Source organism: Amphiprion ocellaris, chromosome 14 (assembly GCF_022539595.1).
Source record: "Amphiprion ocellaris isolate individual 3 ecotype Okinawa chromosome 14, ASM2253959v1, whole genome shotgun sequence".
In the NCBI taxonomy this organism is placed as follows: domain Eukaryota; kingdom Metazoa; phylum Chordata; class Actinopteri; family Pomacentridae; genus Amphiprion; species Amphiprion ocellaris.
In genome coordinates, this window is record NC_072779.1 from 32,147,223 (window position 1) to 32,171,549 (window position 24,327).

The 24,327-nt window shown below is 32.0% G+C and overlaps 1 protein-coding gene across 2 annotated transcripts in view; it reads right to left on the reverse strand.

Annotated features, from left to right (window-relative positions):
* grk6 (G protein-coupled receptor kinase 6) overlaps positions 1–24,327 on the reverse strand; it is a 72,793-nt gene that overhangs the window by 13,434 nt on the left and 35,032 nt on the right. For both annotated transcript variants that reach the window (XM_055017207.1, XM_055017206.1), the window contains exons 4-11: positions 22,990–23,067; positions 21,498–21,598; positions 18,676–18,768; positions 13,065–13,128; positions 11,765–11,905; positions 7,442–7,632; positions 7,329–7,366; positions 1,721–1,810 (exon numbers count right to left, since the gene is read on the reverse strand). In XM_055017207.1, coding sequence (XP_054873182.1) covers positions 1,721–1,810; positions 7,329–7,366; positions 7,442–7,632; positions 11,765–11,905; positions 13,065–13,128; positions 18,676–18,768; positions 21,498–21,598; positions 22,990–23,067 — 796 coding nt within the window. The remainder of the gene's footprint in view (positions 1–1,720; positions 1,811–7,328; positions 7,367–7,441; positions 7,633–11,764; positions 11,906–13,064; positions 13,129–18,675; positions 18,769–21,497; positions 21,599–22,989; positions 23,068–24,327) is intronic.

Here is a 24,327-nt window from a genome sequence, read left to right on the forward strand (position 1 = left end):
AATCCTAAAAATATCTAAAGTGATTACATATATATCAGTAAAACTTCTAATATTTTCAATAACAACATTCATATAAAAATCAACTAAAATCCAGTGAAATTCGCTGGATTTTGGTTGATTTTTTTTGTGTGTTCTTAAGAAATATTTTTAACATTTCTTTTTTTCCACCAAAACATTTTTAAAAATTTCCCAAAAAATGTTGAAAATGTGGACATCAGAAGTTTCACTGTGAAAATTTATATTTTTTCCACATTTTCAAACTTTAAACCCGCAGGACGACATGAGGGTTAAAATATATGATTTTTCTTTCAAATAGAAGAAATATCAGGTTGAAAAGTAGTAAAAAAAAAAATGTCATTTTATGGTCACTTTTCACTTTTTATCAAAATATAGTTTTAAATGCGTTAAAATTTGAGGATCTCATATTGTTTGTAATTTGTACGTTTTTTTGGTGTGTGTTTTTTTTAAAGTGGATCTTACTTACAGTTTTGGCCCTTTCCATTTATTTTTAACAATTAATTCAAACTTTTTTCTATTATTATTATTTTTTATATAATAAGTAATTGATTAATAGTTTAAAAAAACAGAAAAAATGGGGGAACTCTGTCAAATAACATTTTTCAGTCTTTAATATACATGAATTTTTTGTGTCAAATAGAATAAATATCCGTAAAATAATTTTTTTTACAGTGCAGATTTTATTTAAAAATCCAAAAAGGAAAATATTTAGTAAAAAAATTAAATTTGCAACAATGGAGTACTGTTAATGGTCAAAAAGTTTAGTAGTGCAAATACCAGCCAATATCTGAAATAAGTACTTTTTTTCCTTACAGATTTAAATGGAGTAATACGGTGTAATTTTGTGGCCTCACATTGTAAGAGTATATTTTGTTTGTTTATTTTTTTGTTGAAGTGGATCTTATTTACAATTTTGGCCCTTTCTGTTTATTTTTAACAATATTTTAAAACTTTTTCCAATTTTTTTATATGATCTGATTAATTAGTAAAAACAACAACAACAAAAAAACAGGGAAAAATCTGTCAAATAACTGATAAAAAAAATTTACAATCTTTTTCATCCTTAATTTACATAATTTTTCTGTCAAACTGAAGAAATATCTGTAAAATACTAATATTTTTTGCAGATTTAAATACAGTAAAACTGTAATTACATGGTCACTTTTTGTACTAACACCTGCTTTTTAATAGAGTCAACATGTACATTTTTTAGGAGGGGTAATTTTGCTCAATATTTTGTATAATTTAGAAAACAAGGAAAACAATTTAAAAACAAAAAATATCAGAACCAGACAATTCTTATGCAGGTAATTTTTTTTTAGGTTTTTAAAAAAAAAAAAAAAAAAAACTAAAAATTACTGAAAACTAAGGAAAGTAATAAAATAACTTGAAATAAAAGCAGCAAATTCTCCCATTCTGACACTGAAAGCGTTAAAAGTGAAAAAAAACTACATAAAAATAATAATTTATCGAAATGATTAACTGACTGTATCACCTTCATTTACAACAAAGCGTCATATTCTTTAAGCTGTTTGAATGTTTTATAAGCAAAAATTGATCTGCAGGTCAACTAGCAGCTGTCAAATAAAAGTACTGAGGCAAAAAAGACAGTATTTTACATAAAGTGACATGAAAAGTGGAGTATAGTGCTTCATATCTGTACTTCAGTGCAGTATTTAAGTAGACGTAATGGTGTACTCACCCATGTATCCCACTGTTCCCACTCTGCCCTTGATGGTTTGTCCTTCTGGTACGTAAACAGCTAAACCCAGATCTGATATCCTGATGTGGCCTGAAGACAGAAACACGTAAAGTTCACCGTTAATATTCTTCATGATTATTGATATTAGAGAAAGGCCGAGAACTAATATTTGGAATATTAAAAGATACTCATTAACAACATGTGCTAGAACGCTACGTAGCATAACGAGGCTACAAAACCACCAAAAAAGAGACAAAACTACCAAAAAAGGACACAAAACTACAAACATGAGTTACAAAAACACCAAAAAAGACACAAAACTACAAACATTAGATGCGAAACCACCAAAAAGACATGAAATCACCAAAAAAAGACCCAAAACCACCAAAAAGAGACACAAAAACTACTACAAAAAGACATGAAATTGCAAAGTACAAATGTGAGTTACAAAAACACCCAAAACAACTCGACACAAAACCACCAAAAAACCACAAAATCACTAGACACAAAACTACAAAAAGAGGCAAAAAAATTAATATAGAAAAGCAAGACTACTGCAAAGAGACACAACGTGACCAAAAGAATACACAAAACCACCTACAAAAGACAAAAACCTACAACATAGAGGCAAAAAAAGACACTACTAGAGATTACTGATTGACTTACAGCAGTTCTGTCTGCTGTTCTTCTATGTCTTATTATTCTTAATATTTTCTGTTCTGTCACGTTTATATAAAACTAAGGTTCAGATCTCTAAGCATTATTAGTGTTTTTCTAAACTCTTTTTTGATTTAATCTGCTAATTTAGCCGTTAGCATAGCCCTAGTCACTGTGAAAGTAGCTCAGCAAACCTTTTAGCAATAGCCTAGCAAAATAAGTTCCAGTACTACCTGTTAATGCCAACAAATTAATTACTGGGATCTTTTCTGTCTAACACTAAGAATGGTTGTAGAAGACTGTTGTTTTTATTAAACCTTCAGCAGTTCTGCTACCTCACTTTCCAAACACTCATAGTTTTAAAGATTCATTCTGAACAAATGGTATTTTCTAGGAAACAAGCTCTAGTTTTCAAGATTTACTTCACCCAAAATACTACTTTCAAATGAACATGCTAGGATTTTAAGGTTTATTTTACCTAAAATACTACATTCCTTCAAAGTACTTATCTGCCAATTCCACTCTGAAGATGTGCTCCTCTGTCTCTCTGGGGAAACAATCGCTTTCTGTGATTGGCTATTTACTTGTAACCTGTAACCAATGAGATATAGGTGTGGGCGGGGCGTTGTTGAGACCACAGAGTGACTTCTGCCAATCCTCAAGACGTCCCAGAACTAGTTAGCCTCACAGCATCAAGCTAGTCAGTATTTGACCTCAGTGCTACCTCACAGCTAACTAACCTCGTACTAGAGCTTTTTTTTAGAACTCTAAAATGTCTCAAAGTTCAATAAAAGTTCTGCTGTTGGCTGTTAGAGTGAACACAAGAGTCTTAATGTACTCCCAGCATCGCAGGAACTAAACGCCCAGTGGGTTATTTAACTTTTTTTTTTTTTTTTTTTATAGTAATGTCACCACAACAATAGAAAAATCTCAAGTGTTAGCAGCTAATGTGGCTAATGTTATAGCTTTGGTGGCAGTAGCAGTAGTTGTAGTAGAAGAAATTTAAAAGAAAATGCTGATTTCTGAAGTGGTAAAGTGTGTGGAACCTTCTTACTAGATTATCTGGTTGTTGTACAAACTGATTTTGTTGTTTTTTGCTGCCCTCTGTTGCCTCCTGTTAGATAACACAAACACGTCTTCATGTTTGGGAGTTTATTATCCTTTTTAAAGCGACTAGTTTGACCATATTTTGTTAATTTATTGCATTTAATCTGGATTAAACCTTTCGTCTTGTACTCTGGTTTCTTATTTTCATGTTGTCAGTCACCTTTAAAGCACTTTAAACTGCATTAAATGCCATTAAAATAAATATCTTGTGAAAAAATATTAATTTCTGCTAAAAAAACCACACATTATTAGCATTTCAACTTCTTTAGATGGTTTACTTTTTCTTTTTAGACAGAAAAAGTCAGCAGGTTCCTCTATTTTTCAATAAAAGTCATTGAATACATGCAGAAACTACTTTTGAATCACAAATATGCAGTGTGGAAGCAGAAGATTGCTGATTTTGTCCTTGAGGTTGTTGTATCTTGTAGCCGTCGTGCCTTAATAAAGCTTCCATCAAAGTGATAATGAGTTTTAGCTTCGTTTCCTCTTAATGCCTTCAGGTTATCTGAGGAAAATCTGCATCTTTATGCTCATTAGTTGTGGAGTTTTACAGCACAAACAAACATTTGAAGTGTCAGGTTTTACTGGAAGACGTTTTACTGCGTCTCTCTGGGAATTTATTTGGTTTTAATCGACCTTCTAGAGGAGTTTCATTTGCTGAGCGTTGGAGCGTCTGCTGTTCATCAGCTCTGAGCTGGAGTCACAGCGCCCCCTGCTGCTCAAACAGTCCACTGCCTCAGTAATAAATCCAATAAATCCGTTTTTATTAACTTTGTCACGACAGCCCTATTATCTAGCTGGATGGTCGCTGAAGAGCACGACTTGTAGTTTCAAAGATTTATTGCACCCATAAAGTAGTTTCTAATAAAGAAGTTATGCTCTTAAAGTCAACAAAAAGTTATGGTTTTAAAGGTTTACTACACCCAAAATACCACTTTCTGTCCAAACAATTATGGTTTTAGAGGTTTATTCCAATCAACTAGTACGTTCTAATGAACAAATTATGATTTGACAGGTTTATTTCTACCAAAAATGCAACACACTACATATGGTTTAAAATGTTTATTCCACCTAACATGCTGCTTTCTGTCCAAGTATTTCAAATTTTAAAGGTTTATTTCACCCCAAAATATGAATTTCTGTCCACGTACTTAAAGTTTTAAAGGTTTATTTCACCCAAATAATAGTTTTTTAATGGACAAGTTATGGTTTTCGAGATTTATTTCACCCAAAATGCCATTTTTGGTCCAGGTACTTGGAGTTTTGAATATTTATTCCAGCCAAAATACCACTTAGTATCCAGGTACTTGTAGTTTAAAATGTGCCTTCCAGCCAAAATTCCACATTCTGTCCAAATAATTTGTAATTATAAACATTTCTCCCAGCCAAAATATCCCTTTTTGTTCAAACACTTGTAGTTGTAAAGGTTTATTCCATCCAAACATTCTGTTTAAACAAACAAATTATGGTTTTAAAGGTTTATGACACTCAAAATACTACTTTCTGTCTAAATATATTTAGTTTTAAAGGTTTATTCCATCTAAATAGTACTTTCTAATGAACTAATTATGATTTGATTGGTTTATTTATACCAAAAATACAACTTTGTAACACACCAAGTATGGTTGAAAGGTTTATTTCACCCAAATAATTTTTTTTTAATGAAGAGGTTAGGGTTTTAGAGATTTATTTCTTCCAAAACACAACTTTCTGTCCAAAAACTGCAATTTTTAAAGGTTTATTCCACCCAAATAGGACTTTTAAACAAACAGATTATGGTTTTAAAGGTTTACTACACCCAAAATACCACTTAATCTGTGCAAACACTTATAGTTTTAAAGGTTTATTCCAATCAAATTGTACTTTCTAACATTGACACTATGATTTGACAGGTTTCTTTCTACCAAAAATACAACTTTCTAACACTAAGTTAAAAGGTTAAAAGGTTTCTTCCACCTAAAATGCTGCTTTCTGTCCAAGTACTTTGAATTTTAAAAGTTTATTTCAACCTTTTTAACGAACAAATTATGTTTATAAGATTTATTTCACCCCAAAATATTAATTTCTGTCCAAGTATTTATAGTCTTAAAGGTTTATTCCACCCAAATAATAATTTTTAATTTAAAATTTTATGATTTTAGAGACTTATTTTGCCCAAAAATGCTGCTTTCTCTCCAAGTACTTGTCTTATAAAACGTTTAGTTTACCCAAGTACTTCCACCTATGTACCCTAGTACTACTTTCTAACAAATAAATTATGGTTTTAAAGCTGGCTTCACCCAGTTTTAAAACCATAATTTATTACTATAAATGTCAAACATTTATAGTATTAAAGGTTTATTCCATCCAAATAGCACTTTCTAATGAACAAATTATGATTTGACAGGTTTATTTTTACCCCAAAATACTACTCTTTAACAAACTAGATGTGGTTTAAAAGGCTTATTTCACCCCAAAATACTACTTCCTGTACAAGAACTGTAAAGGTTTATCCCAACCAATAAGCACGTTCTAGTAGCAAAGTAATTACGGCTTTCAAGCTTTATTCCACCCAAATATTGCTTTGTGTTCCAAGTACTTAGAGTATAAAAGCTTAATTCCACCCAAATAATACTTTCTAATAAAGACGGTACAGTCTTAAGGGTTTATTTTGCCCACAATACTGCCGTTCAATGAAGAAATTATGGTTTTAATGGTTTACTTCATCTAAAATACTCATTTCTGTCTTATTAAAGGTTTATTCTACCCAAAGAGGACTTCCTAACAAACTAGGTATGGTTTTGAAGGTTTATTTTATCTCAAATACTGTTTTCTCTCCAAGTATGTATAGTTTTAAAGGTTTATTCTTTCCAAAATACTACATTCTGTCCAAGTACTTAGAGTTCTAATGGTTTATTCCACCCAAATAGTGCTTTCGAACGAACAAGGTATAGTTTTAAGGGTCTATTTCACCCAAATGCTGCTTTTCAGTGAACAAATTATGGTTTTAATGGTTTATTTTAACCAAAATACTACTTTCTGTCTTATTACTTGACTTGTTCTACCTAAATATGACTTTCTCACAAACTAGGTATGGTTCCGAAGGTTTATTGCACCCAAATGGCACGTCATGATAAACCAGTTATTGTTCATGGTTCCAAAGGTTTATTCTACCCAAAACTATGCATAGTTCTTTTACTGCCAGTGTCTTATCTTTCAATAAGGAAATTACTTGAATAAGTTGATTTTGACGGTTGACCACTTTACAAAACATTCTTAACTCAACACCGCATCTTGTTGTGGTCTTGTTGAATCCTAAATAATAGAAAGTTTGAACATTTCCATGTAATAATCATAACAAAATAATAATAAAATAGCTCAAAACTGTTCAGAATAAAGTAAAAAAAATACTGGAAAAAGCTTCAAAGGAAAGCAAAAAATTCTCACAATTTGAAGCTGAAACCACAAAAAAAGACAAAAATTAACAATTTTTTCACCTCAACCTACAATAAAGCATCATATTTTTATGTTCTTAGCATGTTTTATATTGAAAATCTTAATCAATTCAACAACTAGTGACCAGCAGCTGTTAAGTAAGTGTAGTGTGAGTAGAAAAAGTTCAAAATATCCATCTGTAAGGCTTCATATTTGTACTTATGTGCAGTAATACTTGCTCAGTTAAGGTCAGAGAGGTTATTTAATTGTGCATCCTGAATAATACATAATGCAGAGAATCTTTTTTGGTGATTTATAAGCAGATTTAAAGGTGTTTATTTGCAGTATATTGGAGTGTTTTTGGTCCCATCACTCAAGAAAGGAGGATTTTTTTTACCCACATTGCATTTTGAAGGTAAATCTGACTCACCGTGGTCGTCCAGCAGGATGTTTTCTGGCTTCAGGTCTCTGTGGGACAAACCATAATAAGATTGGGAACGAAGTGGAGAGGCGACGAGGTAAAAAGTGTCGGAAGATGTTCACCTGTAGACGATTCGCTCTCGGTGCAGATCCTCGAGGCCACAGCAGATCTCGGCGGAGTAGAAAATCGCCCTCCTCTCATCGAAACCCGCCTCACCCATGTGGTAGATGTGGAACTTCAGGTCGCCGCCGTTCATGAGGGTCAACACGAGGCACAGAGCGTCCTTGGTCTCGTAGGCGTACGCTAAACTCACCTGGACAAGCAGCAACAACAGGTGTAACGTCAGTACAACCTTTTCAGAATAAAACACCCTCAACATCTCTCATGCTGAATAAAATTACAAATTAAACACTATTAATTAAAGTTAATACTGTTACAATTGGCTTTTCTTACAGTTGAACAGCCAGTTTTTGTATTTTTACCACTTTAGCAGCAGAAGTTTGATGATATATTGAAAGGTTTTAGCTAAATAGTTCAACCACTTATCATTGCTTTTACCTAACAATTAGCATAACATTTAGCTAAGTTAGCTGTTTTTCCTTTATGTTTACCAACTTCAACGGGTTTGTGCTTTGAATTTGGCTCAGTATTTCTATCGTTTATGTTAGTTTTACCCAACTATTTCAACTGTTTACCCATTACTTCAAGCTGATTATTTCAAATATTTTTTCAGTATTTTTTTACCTAATACCTCCAACAGTTTATCCATTGCTTTTTGTTAAAAAGTTCAAATGTTTAGTCATTACTTTTAGCTGACTATTTCAACAGTTTATCCATTACTTTTGGCTAATTATTTAAAATATTGAGTATCTTCAGGTAATACTATCAACTGTTTAGCCATTACTGTTGGCTAAAAAAAATAACTGTTTATCCATTACTTTTAGCTACTTATCTGTAGCTAACTATTTCAACCATTCATCTTTTACTTTTAGCTAATTATTTCAAATATTTATCCAGTATTTTTAGCTAATACTTTCATTTTCTATATGTTAATTTTTATCAAAATAGTTCAGCAGCTTTAAGTAATATTCAAAATGTTTATCCATCCAATTCAGCTAACAGTTTCAGGTGTTCATCTATAGCTTTTTAGCTAACACTTTAAATAGTTTTTCAATAATTTTAGCTAGCCATTTCAACTGTTGAGTGATATTTTGGTTATTTGGCAGTTGCAATTGTTTATTCAAAGAATTAAGCTAGCACTTTACACTGTTAATCCATTGAATTTAGCTAACAGTTTTTAGTGTTTATTCAGTAGATCAGTTTAAACAGATTTTTCACTGAATTAAGCTAATGATGTAAATCATTATTCAATAATTTAGCTAAAAGTTTCAACTGTTAATTCAATAAATCTAACTAACAGTTTGAACTGTCACTGAATAATTTAGCTAACAGTTTCAACAGTTTTTCATTGAATTAAGCTAACGGTTTAAACTGTTTATTCAGTGAATCCAGCTAACAGTTTCAAGTGTTCAACCATTACTTTTAGCTATGTGTATTATCTGTTTATCTGTAATTTTTTGCTAACACATTCCAGTGTTCATCCATTAAATTTAGCTAGCACTTCAAACAGTTTAAACCGTTTAGTTTAGCTACCTACTTCAGCTGTTTATCTGTATTTTTAGCTAGCACTTTCCACTGTTCATCCATTAAATTTAGCTAACATTTTAAATTGTGTAACCATGACTTTTAGCTTCCTGTTTGAGCTGTGGATCTGTCATTTTTAGCTCATTTATAGCTATCCACTGTTTGTTCATTAAATTTAACTAACACTTCCGTGACTTTAAGCTATGAAGTTCAGTTTCTTATTTGTAACTTTCAGCTAATTCTTTCAGCTGGTTTTAAATTACATTTAGCAATGCGATACAAACAATAGAGAGTGTTTATCCATTAATTTGAGCTCTTTTTTGGTGTTTGTGCATTACATTTAGCTAACTATTTTAACTATTTCTGTAACTTTTAGCAACCCCTTTCAACCTCTGCTAATCCAACCTTCTACCAGCAACCGTTTTAACCACTTATCCGTTAGTTTTATCTAACAGGTTCAACTGTTTATTGATAATTTTAAGCTTTAAATATAAAGTGTTTATCCATTATGTGTAGCTAACAAACAACAACAACCTGGAAGCTCTAATGAGATAAAAGCAAGAATCCCAAAACAGCATATTTGTGACTTTAACTGCAAATATTTCATGACTTTTGGTTAATTACAGATGAATGTTAATCCTTTAAAGAAAAATAATTCATCTAGAGCTAAAATGCTCTTAATCATGTCTGTTTGCTCGCTACATAACTTATGCTCAACAAATGTTTGCATCTGCGTCAACATTCAGAGCAACTTTAAAGCAGGTTAGTGCGATTTTAAAAGCTTTACAGTTGACTCTAAAAATGAATTTAGCTTTAAATTAGCTTGAGATAAAATCAGCTACCTGGAGCTAAACTGTTGTGTGCTTTACTACCTGACACTGGTTAAGTATTGGTTCTTTAATAGAAAATACTGTATTTAGGCTAGTATTTGATAACGTCATCGAAAAAAACACAACCTGCTGCCAACACTTTTTAAAAAGATTAATAAAGCGGTCCGACTGTGTATTTATGTTTTAGTTAATGTTGAGCCCTGAGGGAGTCCTCGGGCCTGGGAGTCCGGACGAGTCCACTGACGGCCGTCCAAATCAAATAATCTGAACGAAGGCCATCTGGTCGGGAACCAAACCTCAGTGTTGTCTTTTAATTACGACGGCCTTAAACGTCGCAAACATCACGTCCGACTGACGCACATGGATTTCTCAGGAGAAGAGTTTCGAATGAATGTCTTTTTTTCTGGGGAAAAGAAGCTTTTTAACTGTTAACGTTAAAGTCTGGTGATTTTTTTTAATTATTATTTTTTTTTTTTTTTAAAAAGGACAAAACAGGTTAAAAAAAGTCCTGAAACACTCACTAGTGATAAATGTGTGTTAATCCGCTGCTGAAAGTAGTCCCCAGCAAATGCAGATCCAATATTGTTTGAGTTTAAAACTAAATTAATCATCATTTGTTCTCTAACAAAGAATATAAATGGATTTTGCCCCAAAATAAACCCCAAATTATGAACTTTATTGGAATAGAATGCTCTAGAACATGGTAGAAATGACCAGAATCATGTGAAATAGCATAAAAATCTGCATTTTCTGTCAAATTTGCATCAATGTCAAATGATATGAATGATGCTAAACCATTGCAAAAACATAAATTTGTAATTAACATCTCGAAAACAGTGTTGTATCACTTGTTTAAGTCATTTCCAGCCAAAAAAAAAAACTATTTTAAGAACAAAAATCCAGTATAAATTAAAATTTGGCATGGCTAGGAAGAGTAACTTGGGGCTTAACTGCAGGTAGTGTATTATTATTATGGAAACTAACATAATATTTACAATTTACAATCAACAAACATGGAGAAAATTTGGATTTGGTGTAGAAATGGGACAAAAAAAATTCTATTAAATTAAAAAAATCTGTTGAAAAATGTGTCTTAAATAAGCATTTTTCAGTTCATGCGCAATATTTAATTTAGTGGCATTTAGTTTATTTACAGTGTAGTAGTTTAATCTCGGCACTTTTAGTATGTTTTTGTGTTTTTTTAATGTAAAATAAAGATAAAAAAGACATTATTATAAGTGTATGAACCCGCTTAGCTTTAACCCTCCTGTTGTCCTTATTTATGGGAACCAAAAAATATTGTTCCTTTCTCTGAAAAAAACCAAAATTTCAGCAAAAAAATTCCCCAAATTTATGTTTGCAAAATCTTCAGGAAGAAAATTTTAAAAGTTCCTTAAAAGTTTCCCTTAAAAGTTTTATTTTCTTTTTTTAAAAATCCCCAAATTTGGTAAGAAATAAAAAATTTTTAAAAATTTAAAAAAATAAAAATTGAAAAATATTTTCAAAAAAGGATTAAAAATCTTCCAAAAAGTCCTAAAATATCTAAAGTGATTCCATATTTATCAGTAAAACTTCTAATATTTTCTTTAAGCATATTGAGAAAAAAATCAACCAAAATCCAGCGAAATTAGCTGGATTTTGGTTGATTTTTTTTCTGAAATTCACTGGATTTTGGTTGATTTTTTCTGAATGTTCTTAAAGAAACTTTTTTTTAAAAAATATTTCTTTTTATCCACCAAAAAATTTTAGAAATTTCCCAAAAATGTTGAAAATGTGGAAGTTTTCACTGTGAAAATATGTATTTTTTCCAAATTTTCAAACTTGAAAACAGGTCAGTTTGACCCGCAGGACAACAGGAGGATTAACAGTTCATGGTTTCTGCCTCAGCTTCACTCTTTTTGTCTTTCCTGCTCTCAGAATACTTTCTTTCTACATTTATCTGGACAGACGGCAGTTAAAGGAAGAACTTACTACAAATCTGCTGTTGACTTTCTCCAGGATTTGTTTCTCGTTGAGCGCCATCGACTCGCCTTTCCTCTTCTTTATCCTTTTCTTCTCCAGCTTCTTGCAGGCGTACATTTTCCCCGTCGCCCGTACCTGACACGCACACACCTGCAGGGGGCGACACAACGATTACACATTCACAGGAAAACTGCATTAATATGATTCTAACTTCACATTTCTGGGAATAAACGAGATAAAATGAGGAACTATCACACTTTTCTGTCACCTAATCTGACTTTTCTGCTCTTGTTCAGGAGTAAATCGTAGCTGTAGGTGTGAATGTGAAGTCAGCGGTGGTGAAAATGTTATAAAATAAAGTCATAAACCTTCCAAGATTAAAGAAAATATCATTACCCCATAAATAACGCATCATAAATGTGATGCAAAGCCACAGAAAACGTCTAAAAACATACATTTTTACAGCATTTTGAGCTGCAAAATGAAGAAAATCTCATAAAATCATTTGCTTTTTGGTGAAATTACAGATAATATCACAGAAAAAATACATAAATTTACATGTTAACTGTAAAGAAAGAAAAAAAAACAGGCCACATCAACAGTGATTCATTCTTTAATAGTGTGTAACCATAAAATTACACCAAAAGATAAATAAATAACACCCACAAAAAGTTTAAAGTTCAGAGAATTTCATATATAAAAAGTTGGATAAACACAAACCACTCGTCCATTTTATGCAGCTTTAGTTAATTTTCTTAGTTTTTAGAGACATTCATTGTTTTATATTTAATGCACCATGAGCTTCCCTGCAGCTCTGATGAATCAGATTGTTCATCTTGTGAAGCTCGAACATTTAATCTCTCAATCAAAGACTCTTTTACACAAACAGAAACACCTTTCATTGGCCTCTAATCCGATTTAAACTGCGTCTCTTTAAGGTTTTCTCCAGCAGTGACTATTTTAAAGCCAAATAAACGGTTCTATTTCTGTCTGTTCTCTGTTTAGCCACAGTGTGGCGCTGTAAACTCAGACTCAGGCTCCATAATGAGGACAGAAAACGGAGATAATGTGATTTATTAGACAGTCTGGCAGGAGCCGGCGTCATGAACTCAGCATGAAATGTTTGCTTGTTCTGCGTTTACACAAACCAGTGGAAACATCTGCAGTAATTTAAGAGGAATTTAATTCATGAACTCGTGATTTTTATATTTCATGAGTTCTTCTGATCAGGTTTATTGAAACTGAGAGAAACATGAAGCTGGTTGTTGCCAGACCATAATTTAATTCAGCTTTCAGGAGAAAGACTCACCTCTCCAAAGCCACCTTTTCCTAAAACTCTGTACTGTCTGAATGTGTTTTTCGTCACCGGCTGCCTGTTGGACAGAAAGAAAAACTGGAATTGAACAAACAGCAGCAAACATTTCAAACAAATAATCGACTCACGGGTCCAAACTGTGGCTTAATCATGAAGTAAAGCACATTTAGGTGTTTTTAAAAAGCAGTTTTTGACCAATAATCTGTGACATAAAGCTGTGGTTTAAATCTAAAGCAGGAAATAAAACAATAACTGATGTTTGGATGCTTCTGCAGCGAGTTTACACATAAAAAGAGCTAATTATTAATCAGATAACTCAGCTGCAAATATGTAAAAATAGGTGTTTGTAGGTGCTGCTACTGTTTTGTAATTAATAAAAGAATCTTCCATTTAACATTGAATATATATATTTAATATAAATGTTTTACATTTAACATTTTTCTATGTATTTTTATTAATTCTTATATTTCATTTATTATTTCTATGTTCAAAAATATATTTTATATCTAAGTATTATTTTACAGGATTTTCCCGTTTTGTTAAATTACTGACAATATATAATAAAATCGCAGAAAAAAGTTTTTATTTCTTTTATAAAAATAGGCCAAAACTATAAATAACATCTACATCAAAAATCTGTATTTGTACAATAATAATTTGTTCTTTCCAAAGTTTGATCATAAACGGTACTAAAATCAGCTAAAATAGCATTTATTTTACAGATATTTTCTATTATTTAAGAGAAAAAATACGTATATTAAGGGTTGAAAAATGATGAATTATTATGGTTAAGATATATATATATATATATATATATATATATATATATATATATATATATATTTTTTTTTTTTTTTTCTATGATTTTATTACATAATTTCAGCAATTAATTAGCAATTAAACAAACAGGTAAAAATCTGCAAAATAATGCTTAAAAATAGTAATATATATATATATATATATATATATATATATATATATATATATATATATATATGAAAATATAGATTGATATTTTTAAAAAATATATTCTAAAAATAATATATATTCAAAAAATTATACAGATTGTATATATATATATATACACACATATGTATGTATATATATATGTGTGTGTGTGTGTGTGTGTGTGTGTATAGGTGTGTGTAATATATTTTTTGTTTAATATATATTTTACTATTTTTAAGAATTATTTTGTAGATTTTTGCTGAAATTATATAATAAAATCACAGAAAAAAATATTAATTTGTATCTTAACCATAAAAACAGGCCAAAACTGTAAATATTATCCACATTAAAAACCTGTATTTTTCTTAGAACATTTAATTCTTCACAAAGTTTGACCTTAAAGTTACACTGTTTTACTCTGTTTAAATCAAGTAAAATACCATTATTTGCAGATATTCTTTTTTTTTTTTTCTTTTTAAACAATTTTTTTCCTGGCACTCTTGTTGCTAGAGCTTTACAGTTTATTGAATAATTTTTTAATAGATTTAAAATAATTTTTCCATTATAAAGTGGCACTTGGACGGCGCTGACCTGCACTGAGGCCAATATCCAATCAGTAACTTGGATCTGCACTAAAATTTACTGAACTCGTCTTCGACTCGTGCTTCACATCAAGTTTCACTGGGTTAATTCTGTTAGTTTTTTGTGAAATCTTGCTTACAGACAAACACACTGAAAACTTGAACTCCATTTTCTCCGATAGAAGGTAGAAAGTGTTTAGGAAAGAGACGGCACCGTACAGATGATAAAAATAGAGATTAAAATGATTACTGCGTCATCAGGAACACATTTTAAAAACATCATAAGGCAGCTCTGTTTGGCTTCTGTTCATGTTGAGTCGTTTACTCTTTAATAATATTTGTTTTTAACATTTGCATTCTTAAATAACTGTAGATTTGCATGAAGAGCAAAACAAGCACCGATGTCTGCTGGAAACGACACCAATGGAGCAAAATTCTCTCAGAAACTGTTCAGGGATTAAAAACCGAGCAGAATTTTTGAAGTTGTACTTGAAAACTAACATGTAAGAATTCCAAGTGATCTGCCGGTAAAAACGTCTCTCAGTCGGTCACTGTGCTCCAGTTTCCAGCCTTAGTGATGTTTTTCTTTTTACTTCCTGCCTCTAACAAGTTCTTCGGAAGCCCTGAGGTGGTAAAAATGACGTCCTGCAGTCTTTACATCATCTAACAAACAAACAGAAGCTGTATTCAAATCACGAGCTGGCGGTTTTGACAATAAATGTTGCACATTAACCAGAATATAGTCCTTCTTTGTCCACTAGGGGCTGAACAGTACCACAGTTTTTCTTTTGAAGAGTTTTATGATGTTCTGCTCACAGAATTTAAAAATATGTTTGTTTATTGTGCCAGATTGATTTCAGAAACCACTTATCTGTTACTTGAAACTAAATTCTGTCAAGTATTTTGTCTGAATTTGGGGATTTTTTTCACCCTCAAGCCATTTTAAAGGCTCAATATCTCCAGAAATAAAACTCCCACAGCCATGAAATGTGGTGAGAACACAGACAGAATAGTTGTGAGCAAATCCAATCTATTTAATGGTTCCAACAGAGGTCATTTCTTTAATTACTGGAATTTAAAAGCAAAAAAATGGAACCTTGTCTTGGAGTACTTGTGACACATCAAATATTACTGATGTTAAAGCCTGAAAAGTTGGTGAAATATCAACTAAAGATTGTATTTTTAGTAGGAAACATGGACATATCCATTTGTATACAATTACAGGAACCTTATGGGGTCTCAATACCACTATTGTTTGAAAATGTGGCACTTTCTCCCACTTTTAGGGGCCAGTAATTAAAAAATTGTCCTCTGCTGGAGCCATGTAATCATTTGGATCTACTGGAAACCATTCTGTCTGTGTTCTCACCAAATTTCATGGCTGTAGGAGTTTTATTCATGGAGATACTGAACCTTTAAAATGGCTTCCCAGGCTTGTTTGACGGTGAAAATACACAAAACTTCCCATATCTGAAAACATGAAACTCTCAAATGTCAGCCAAGATATTTTACAGAACCTAATTTTGGGTCCTTCATGACTAAAAACTAAACTGTGAATAAAATCTGACACATGGCGGCAACAGCAGCCGTTTGGTAGCTCTTTCAGCAGTTTGGTTTGCTAACAAACACTGAATCGCGTTTCTAAACTGTCGTGTTTCTTTGGGCTTTAGTGGCTCAGTCATTAATCTGTGAGCTTTAGAGGTTTAACTCATGGGTCTTGAAGGAAAACAAACTCTCTGTCATCGAGGGAATTCAGCGGTTTGTGAAATTCAAGGTCATCAACCCTCCTCGGTTCCTGGAAAGTCGAAGGCACCAGTTTTTATCTGGAGAGGCTGCAGCAAACACGCCTCCATCAGCTGGAAGAAAAGCCGGTTCTCGTCTTGTTTTGTCTCTTCCCCTTCCTCTCACTCCATCATCTGGCATGATGTTCTCTATTCCCAGAATCCCCGAGGATTCGCCCGCTTTCCCAAGTGGCTCATTTTAGTGAATCCTCGACGAGATGAAGCCTAAACACTCGGTTTGTTACAGCATCACGGAGGTTTTCAAAGAGGAGTCTGGGAACCGTCAAGGATCCCAGATAAACTTTCTGTCTGCAAACAAACCCGATAACACTCAGAACAGCCATTACTGTCTCGTATGATGGACTTATTGTTCCGCTGGCACATTAACACCCACAACACCACCATGGAATACCAGGCATCAAGATCTTAGTTTTTCCTGGGAATCCTCCTCTGGAAAACTACCTGTGGGAACTTCCGTCATGTTTATACAAGATTACATCAATCACTGAAACTAATACTCTAAACTGTGTGGCATTTCTGTGCACAACGTTTGAATAAATTAGAGAATTAACAGGAAAAAACAGCTTAGTTTAGGCAAAGAACAAGAGGATCTACTTGTAGGACAACATTTGGTTTTTGATTGGATCATTCCATATAAAAAGAACCATTTTTAACACTCAGAAAATGTAAAATATTATAAAATATAATCTAAATATGATTTAAAAAGACCTACTATTGGGGCTGATCAAGGCAGTTTTTAAAAGATCAGTATTAGAGTGAACCTAAGCTTGATCCTTTGGTTAACTCTGCTGTCACACAGTTGTGGCGAATTTGAGTATTATTCTTAATAATCAAGGCGTAATTAATCAATAATCTGCTAATTTATTAATTAACCGGATGATGCCGTTTCAAGACAAGGAAACATGATGTGGTTACAAACATGATACAGTAAATCTCTCTGAGTAAATCACAGCCTGGTTTAACCCATAAATTCTGGTTGGAGGTCATTAAGCATCACAGAAGCCTTTGTCGTGGTGCCCGCTGCTAGCTAAATTCATACAGCTAATCTACATGCAACGTGCAGGTGTTAGTTTTGGTTTATTTTTAGCCTTTTGACAAATTTACGGGTTAGTTTTAGTCAAATATTGGTCATATAGCGTCTATTAGCTTTAATCAGCTAAGCCATACACATTTTTATTGTTAAATAATGAAAAAATAATGGAAAATATTAATATTTCCAGCAGATTTAAATAAAGTAAAATAGTTTAATTTAATTTTACAGTCACACATTCTAAAAGAATAAACTATTATTTGTAAAAATACAGATTTTTGATGTGGACATTATTTACAGTTTTGGCCTGTTTTTTGTTTTTTTTGTTTTTTTTACAAGTAACAAGTAAATTAATATTCTTTTTCTGAGATTTTACTATATATATACTAGATATTTTATCTGTAATTTAGCAAAACATGGAAAATCAGTAAAGTATCTGAAATTTTTCAGGCCTTAATATGCACAATATTTCGTTTAATTAACAGCAAAATCTGTAAAAAAAAATGATTTTAAACTTAAATATAGCAAAAATGGGCAGATACTAGATATTAAATGACTCGGATCTAAAAAACTTGATTGTGACATTCCAACTTATTACAGACGTAGTTTCATGTGAATGTTTTGGGGTTACAGTTCTCCTATTACAAGGTTTTCCATTTTGGTTTGGCTGAAAGATGGAGGGTGAATGTTTTCAACAGATATTCAGATCATCTATCCCAATAAAACTTCTCTTTAAATGGTACTAATCTGGTAGAAAAGCTTCCATCTACGCTGCTCCTGCGGCTACATTTTAAACTCAACATCACTGCTACAAACACTGTTTTTGTGCCAATAATTCAGATTTTTGCCGCCTGTAACTCCCTGTTACAGTCGACCAGACGAATACGAAAACATGGAGCTCTTCAGTGTGACTTTTAGACCTGTTTAGACAGCAGCGTGTTCAGAAATACAACCAGAAAATCCTCTCAGGTCTTATCAGGGCAGAATCAGCTGAACTCCCCCTCAGGCTACAACAGCAGCAGCTTGTTCTGGAAGTTACCTCACTGCCGAAATTCAAGCGAAACCTCTCAGTTGAGCAATTTTAAACCTTGAAATCTGTGACGGCAGTATTGTTCTGTTCGCACAGGAAAGTGATGAAGCAACTCGGCGAGCATGTCCTTACTGGTAGCGTGGTGCAGTTTGAGGTTTTTAAGAGTTGAACGCATCATTGAAGAGAAAAACGGTGAATCAGAGGGAAAGTTTACCTCTCCAGCCACTTCCACTGCAGGAACCTGTTGTAGTACATGCTGTCGAGGTAGTCGGCGAACGGCGCCACGCTCAGGTAGTCGTGGATCAATCTGCAAAAACACAACATTCAGATTTAAGTTATGAAAACAGATGCATAAATTCACCTTCATTAGCCCGGATTCTCTAGATTTAGCTGCTTTTATAGCTGAAATTATCAGTGAAGTGATAGAAAAGTCATTATTTGGAAGACTAATTTATCATTTAAAAGTTATACAGTAAGAATTTGCTGCTTTTCTCAGTTATGTGGAACTTTAAACTTCTATTTTTCTATTTAGGTGTTTCTTATTTTTTCCATTGTTGTGTTAATATTCAAATTATTACCTTAATGTCCCGTAATAAATGGGTTTAGGTGGTTAAATATAAATAAACTGCTTTACGACAAACAGAAAAAAAAGTCATGTAAACAAGGATCAAAAACCAAAAAAATGAATCAAAATTAAATTTAAAAAAAGAGGATATAACATAAAACAGTGGGTTCATTTAAAGTTGAAACACACTGTTAAGAAAATCTGTTAAAAAGAAAACAAAAATGTTGAAACTTTCTGCCAGAAAAAATGCATTAAAAAATTGTGGAATATTTTAAGGTAAAAAAAAAATTAAAAATTGTGAAAATAATGGCAAATATATGCAAAATATTATTTTTGGCAGATTTAAATACAATAAAACTGTGAAATTTTAGTCACACATTGTAAAAGAAATTAATTTATATTTGTAAAAGCAGAGGTTTTTCATGAAAACAGTATTTACAGTTTTGGCCTGTTTTTTACAGGTAACGTGTAAATGAAGATTCTTTTTCAGTGATTTTACTTTTTATATATTTACACGAGATATTTCACTTGTAATTTAACAAAACAGGGAAAATCAGTAAATTATCTAAAATTTTTCAGTCCTTGATATACCCAATTTTTCTGTCAAATAACGGCATAATCTGAAAAATAATGATTTTTAATTTAAATAGAATAAAATTGGGTAATTTTACAGTCAAACATTGCAAAAGAATAATTAGATGGATGTCATTTACATTTTTGCAGTTTTTTTGCCATTAACATGTAAATGAATTTTTTTCTGCAGTTTTCTAAGATATTATCTATAATTTAACAAAATTGGTTAAAATCTGTAAAATAACATTAAATTGTTAAAAAATCTGGTAAAAACTGTTAATTTTTTTTGCCAGAGCAAGCATCAAACAAGCAAAGCAAACATCTGGATTCATTTCAGATTTAATCATCTTCAGACAAAGCAGCTTTAGGGGAATTATCACAGGAGGGATTTAGTGGAAACTGAATATCGATCAAGGTCACAGTTGGACTGAAACACCGTGAATGAAGCAGTTTGATGGAAGAAAAGACGAAACTTTGAGCTGAAAACATGAAATTCAGTCTCAGATAAAGAAACACAAGCAGAGTTAAGAACAGATCTTCCTCTGAGCTGCTTCTCACCGACATAATAATAAACAGCTTCAGTTTCATTCGTCTGTTGATCATTGAACCCCAAATTATTCCTGAATCTGTTTATTTCTGTCTACAGCCACGAATAAAACGACCAAACTGAACTTAAAAAAATGACCAAAATTAACTTCAAATCAGCATAAATGTGCCGTTACAGGCCTGAAACAGCCCCGTAGTTAAACATCTACAACTACAACTACTATAATAACTACTTTTTTACTGTATTTAAATGTGTAAAAAAAAATTATTTTACACATATTTACTGTTATTTGATAGAAAAACTATATATATTATGAAAAATGCTGCTATTTTACAGAAAAAAATTACAGATATCTAGTAAAAAACTGGAAAAAGTATTGATTTACATGTTAAATACAAAACAAAACAAAAAAACCCACCAAAAATAAAATATTTAAAAATAAAATATTTGAAAGAATAAAAATATTTTCACAAATACTAATTGATTCTTTTTACTATCGCAGTGATGAAATTAAACCATTTTACTGTTTTTAAAACAGCTAAAAATATTATCTGATAGATATTTATGGTTATTTTCACACAGTTTTACATTTTTTATTGTTATAAAGTTATTGTATTTGTTGTATTTTTTGACATATCTTCTCTTGCATCCTAGAGGCCAGATTTTATCAGATTTTTTAGTTTTTACCTTTTTTGTGTCTTTTTTTTTACACTGTAATGACTTTCCCACTTCTTATTAACAAAAACTATGGATTCACTTCATTTTAAACATAAAAATCCATTATTATGGATAAACCAACATGTTTGTTAAGACTCTCTGATTCAAAACACGTTGGTTTATTCAGTAAATTATCTAAAATTTTTCAGTCCTTGATATACCCAATTTTTACCCTAACCCTAACCCTTCTATCTATCAGATGTGGGATAAACTTTATTTTCCATCTTATCTGAAGTTTTAAATGTACAAAACTGAACGCTAAAATCCTAAAAGTAATTTATTTATTTGACCCTGAGCTGTGTCTGCAGGTGGAGCAGCTTATAAGTAAAAGGAGCCTGTCAGGACAAACGGAGGGAAAAGTTCTGTGTTTTTCAGCCTCCAGAGGGTTGAAGGGAAACATGTCGCCTCAGTCCCTGCTGGAAATTATGCCCTCGTGTCCCTGCTGTTGCCTACAGCTGACGGAAAAAATGCATGCTGGGATATTTGCCGACTCCCACGTCCGGCTCAGACAGCAGCTCCATGGAGGAAGTGACTCGGACTCAGATTAGCAACAAAGAAGGGTTGAAAGTAAGACCATGTCCCCCTCAGATGACCTGAAATAATCAGTAGAAAGAGTAAATAAAGCCAGTCTTACTTGGTACAGTCCTTGAAAAGCTCCTTGCAGGCGTCCTGCTGCAGCCGCTCGCTGCATCCGCCCATCATGGCCTCCTCCACCTCCGACACCCGGTCCTCCGACTGCATCAAAAACAGAAATAAATCACAACGTCCAGGTGAAACATGGTGACTCAGCTGTGACGGTAAAATGTGGATGAACGAGGTCTGATTTCCCTCCAGACGCTGCGTGTTCAGACTCGTTTTTACACAGAAACAGAATCATCAACGGCTTTAAAATAAACAAAAAATGAAACAACAAAGTGACAAATCGAAATGAAAACATGGAGGACAAAACATAAATCACTGAGTTTGTTTAAAATTAACAAATACTGTTGAAAACAAAAAAATCCTGCCTTAAAAATGGTGGAATGTGATCAAACAATGGCAAAAATATTGTAAAATATCTGTACAATAGTTCTGTTTAAATACAGTAAAACAGAGTAAATTTAGAGTCACACATTCTAAAAGAATAAATTAATATTTCTGAAAATACTGATTTTTGATGTGGACATTAATTACATTTTTTTACAGTCAATATTTAAAATATGAATCTTTTTTATATGATTTTTATGGGTAATTATAGAAAATCTGTAAAATTACATTTAAACCCTTTCAATAACAGTAAAATAAGAATTAAATATTTGCATATTTTCTGTCCATAATTTACCCAATTTTCTTTCAAATAACAAAAAATATCTGTAAAATTCTAATATTTTTTGGAATTTAAATATAATAAAAAATGCGTCATTTTACACAGTTTTTTTGACAGTAAACATGCAAAATACTACTTTTTTATGTGTATTTCTTTTTTACAGTTAACATCTAAATTAATATGGTTTTTCCTCTTTTAGACAAATCTAAAATATTATATGAAATGAAAACACAGAGGACAAAACATAAAAACAGTGGGTTTGTTTAAAATTAATAAATACTGTTTTAATAAAATCAGGAAAAAATAAACCCTGCGTTAAAAAATGGTGAAAATATTGGAAAATATTTATAAAATAATTCTATTTAAATACAGTAAAACACTGTAAATTTATAGTCACGTGTTTTCAAAGAATAAATTAATATTTCTAAAAATACTGATTTTTGATGTAGCCATTATTTAAATTTTTTTAACAACAGTAAAATAACAATTAAATATTTGTATATTTTCCATCCTTAATTTACACAATTTTCTTTCAAATAACAGCAAATATCTGTAGAATTACAGTATTTTTTTGTATTTAAATACATTAAAAAATGTACTTCTACTGTAAAAGAACTAACTTCCATTTGTAAAAATTCAGATATTTAAGTGTTTTTTTCACAGGTAACATCTAGATTAATATGTTCTTTTCCTCTTTTACACAAATCTAAAATGTTAATGAAGAATTAAGGTAGGAATGATGATGGTGGAATAAAAAGCAGTGTGAAAAATGAGCTTCAGTTAAATCTACGGGTAAATATTCGATGAAAGCTGCAGCTACCGTTGGGCTGAAGTATTTGTCGATGAGTTCCTGACCGCATTCCTTCCTCTTCTCGTCCGGCGTCACCTCGTACTCGGCCTGAACACAAAAAAAAACCACACAAATCAGCACAAAATGATGAAATGCAGGAATTAAAATCTGCTTAAATAATGCAGCGATCGCCCAAATGTGGCTCTAAGAACGTCTTAAAACAACAATCCCATAATTTATTTAAACCTGGAGCTGCACTGACGTTCAGGCTTCATTAAAGTATATTTATAAATAAAACATGTCAGGCAGTAAACTGATTTCTAAACCAAAATCATCTACAAATGTCAATGCGAAGCAGCAACAAACAGCAGAGACAAACTACAAACATGCAGGCAGCAGCTGACTTTATAAAAATGTGAGCTAATGTGGACGTTAGCACGAGCTGCTAACGCTAATGCTAATGCTATGAGGGCAGAGTTCTGAGTTTGGGAATTATAATTATAGCGATTTACGTGATGGCAATAAAAAAAATTTAAAAATGCAAAAATTAGATCAAAATGACAACGAAAACTAGACAAAAATGTTTTTTTAGTTTTTGCCAATGAGAATTGGCCGTTTCAGAATAGAATAGAATATTCTTTAGAATAGAATATTCTTTATTGTCATTATACAATGTATTAGCCAAAAAGACTAAAACTAAATCAAAATCAGGTGCCAAAATTAAGACTTGTGCACTTCAAGCATTGCAGATTAGCTGCAGTACCTGATTGTGTAACCTTGTACTGATTAATATAGATCGCCACTAGAGAAGAGGATAGCTTTGTGTTGGCAATGTGAGGGTTTAGCTAATTAGCTAACAAGGGGCACCATGACAAAGACTTATGTGGTGCTTAATGACATCTGGCCTCCACTAGTCGTACCTATTCTAGCAGTCATTCAATAATTTGCCAAACATTCACAATTTGTAGCCTTTCCTGTAAAAAAAATGCTCAAGAAGCATATTTTAAAGTTTTTTTAATAAAGTAATCCAGTGGTGATTAAACCTCTTTATTCATAGGTTCACTGCAAACAATACAATAACTTTACTAATCCCTGAAGGGAAATTCGATGGAGTTGAATTCAACAGGAGCTGATAATAGCTAATTTCTAATGTGACGACTTGCAGACAAATTCAAGTGGGAAAAGAGGTTTAAATGGTTTGTTATTGGTCGTTGAATTTATCTAAAATAGGATGTTTTCATTTGAAATCAACAAAATTTGACAAAACTTTCAAAAAGATGTAAAACAACCAGAAAGAGATAGAAAACAAACATAGAGAAGGAAAACCATTACAGAAAGATACAAAACAACAACAGAGACACCTAACAA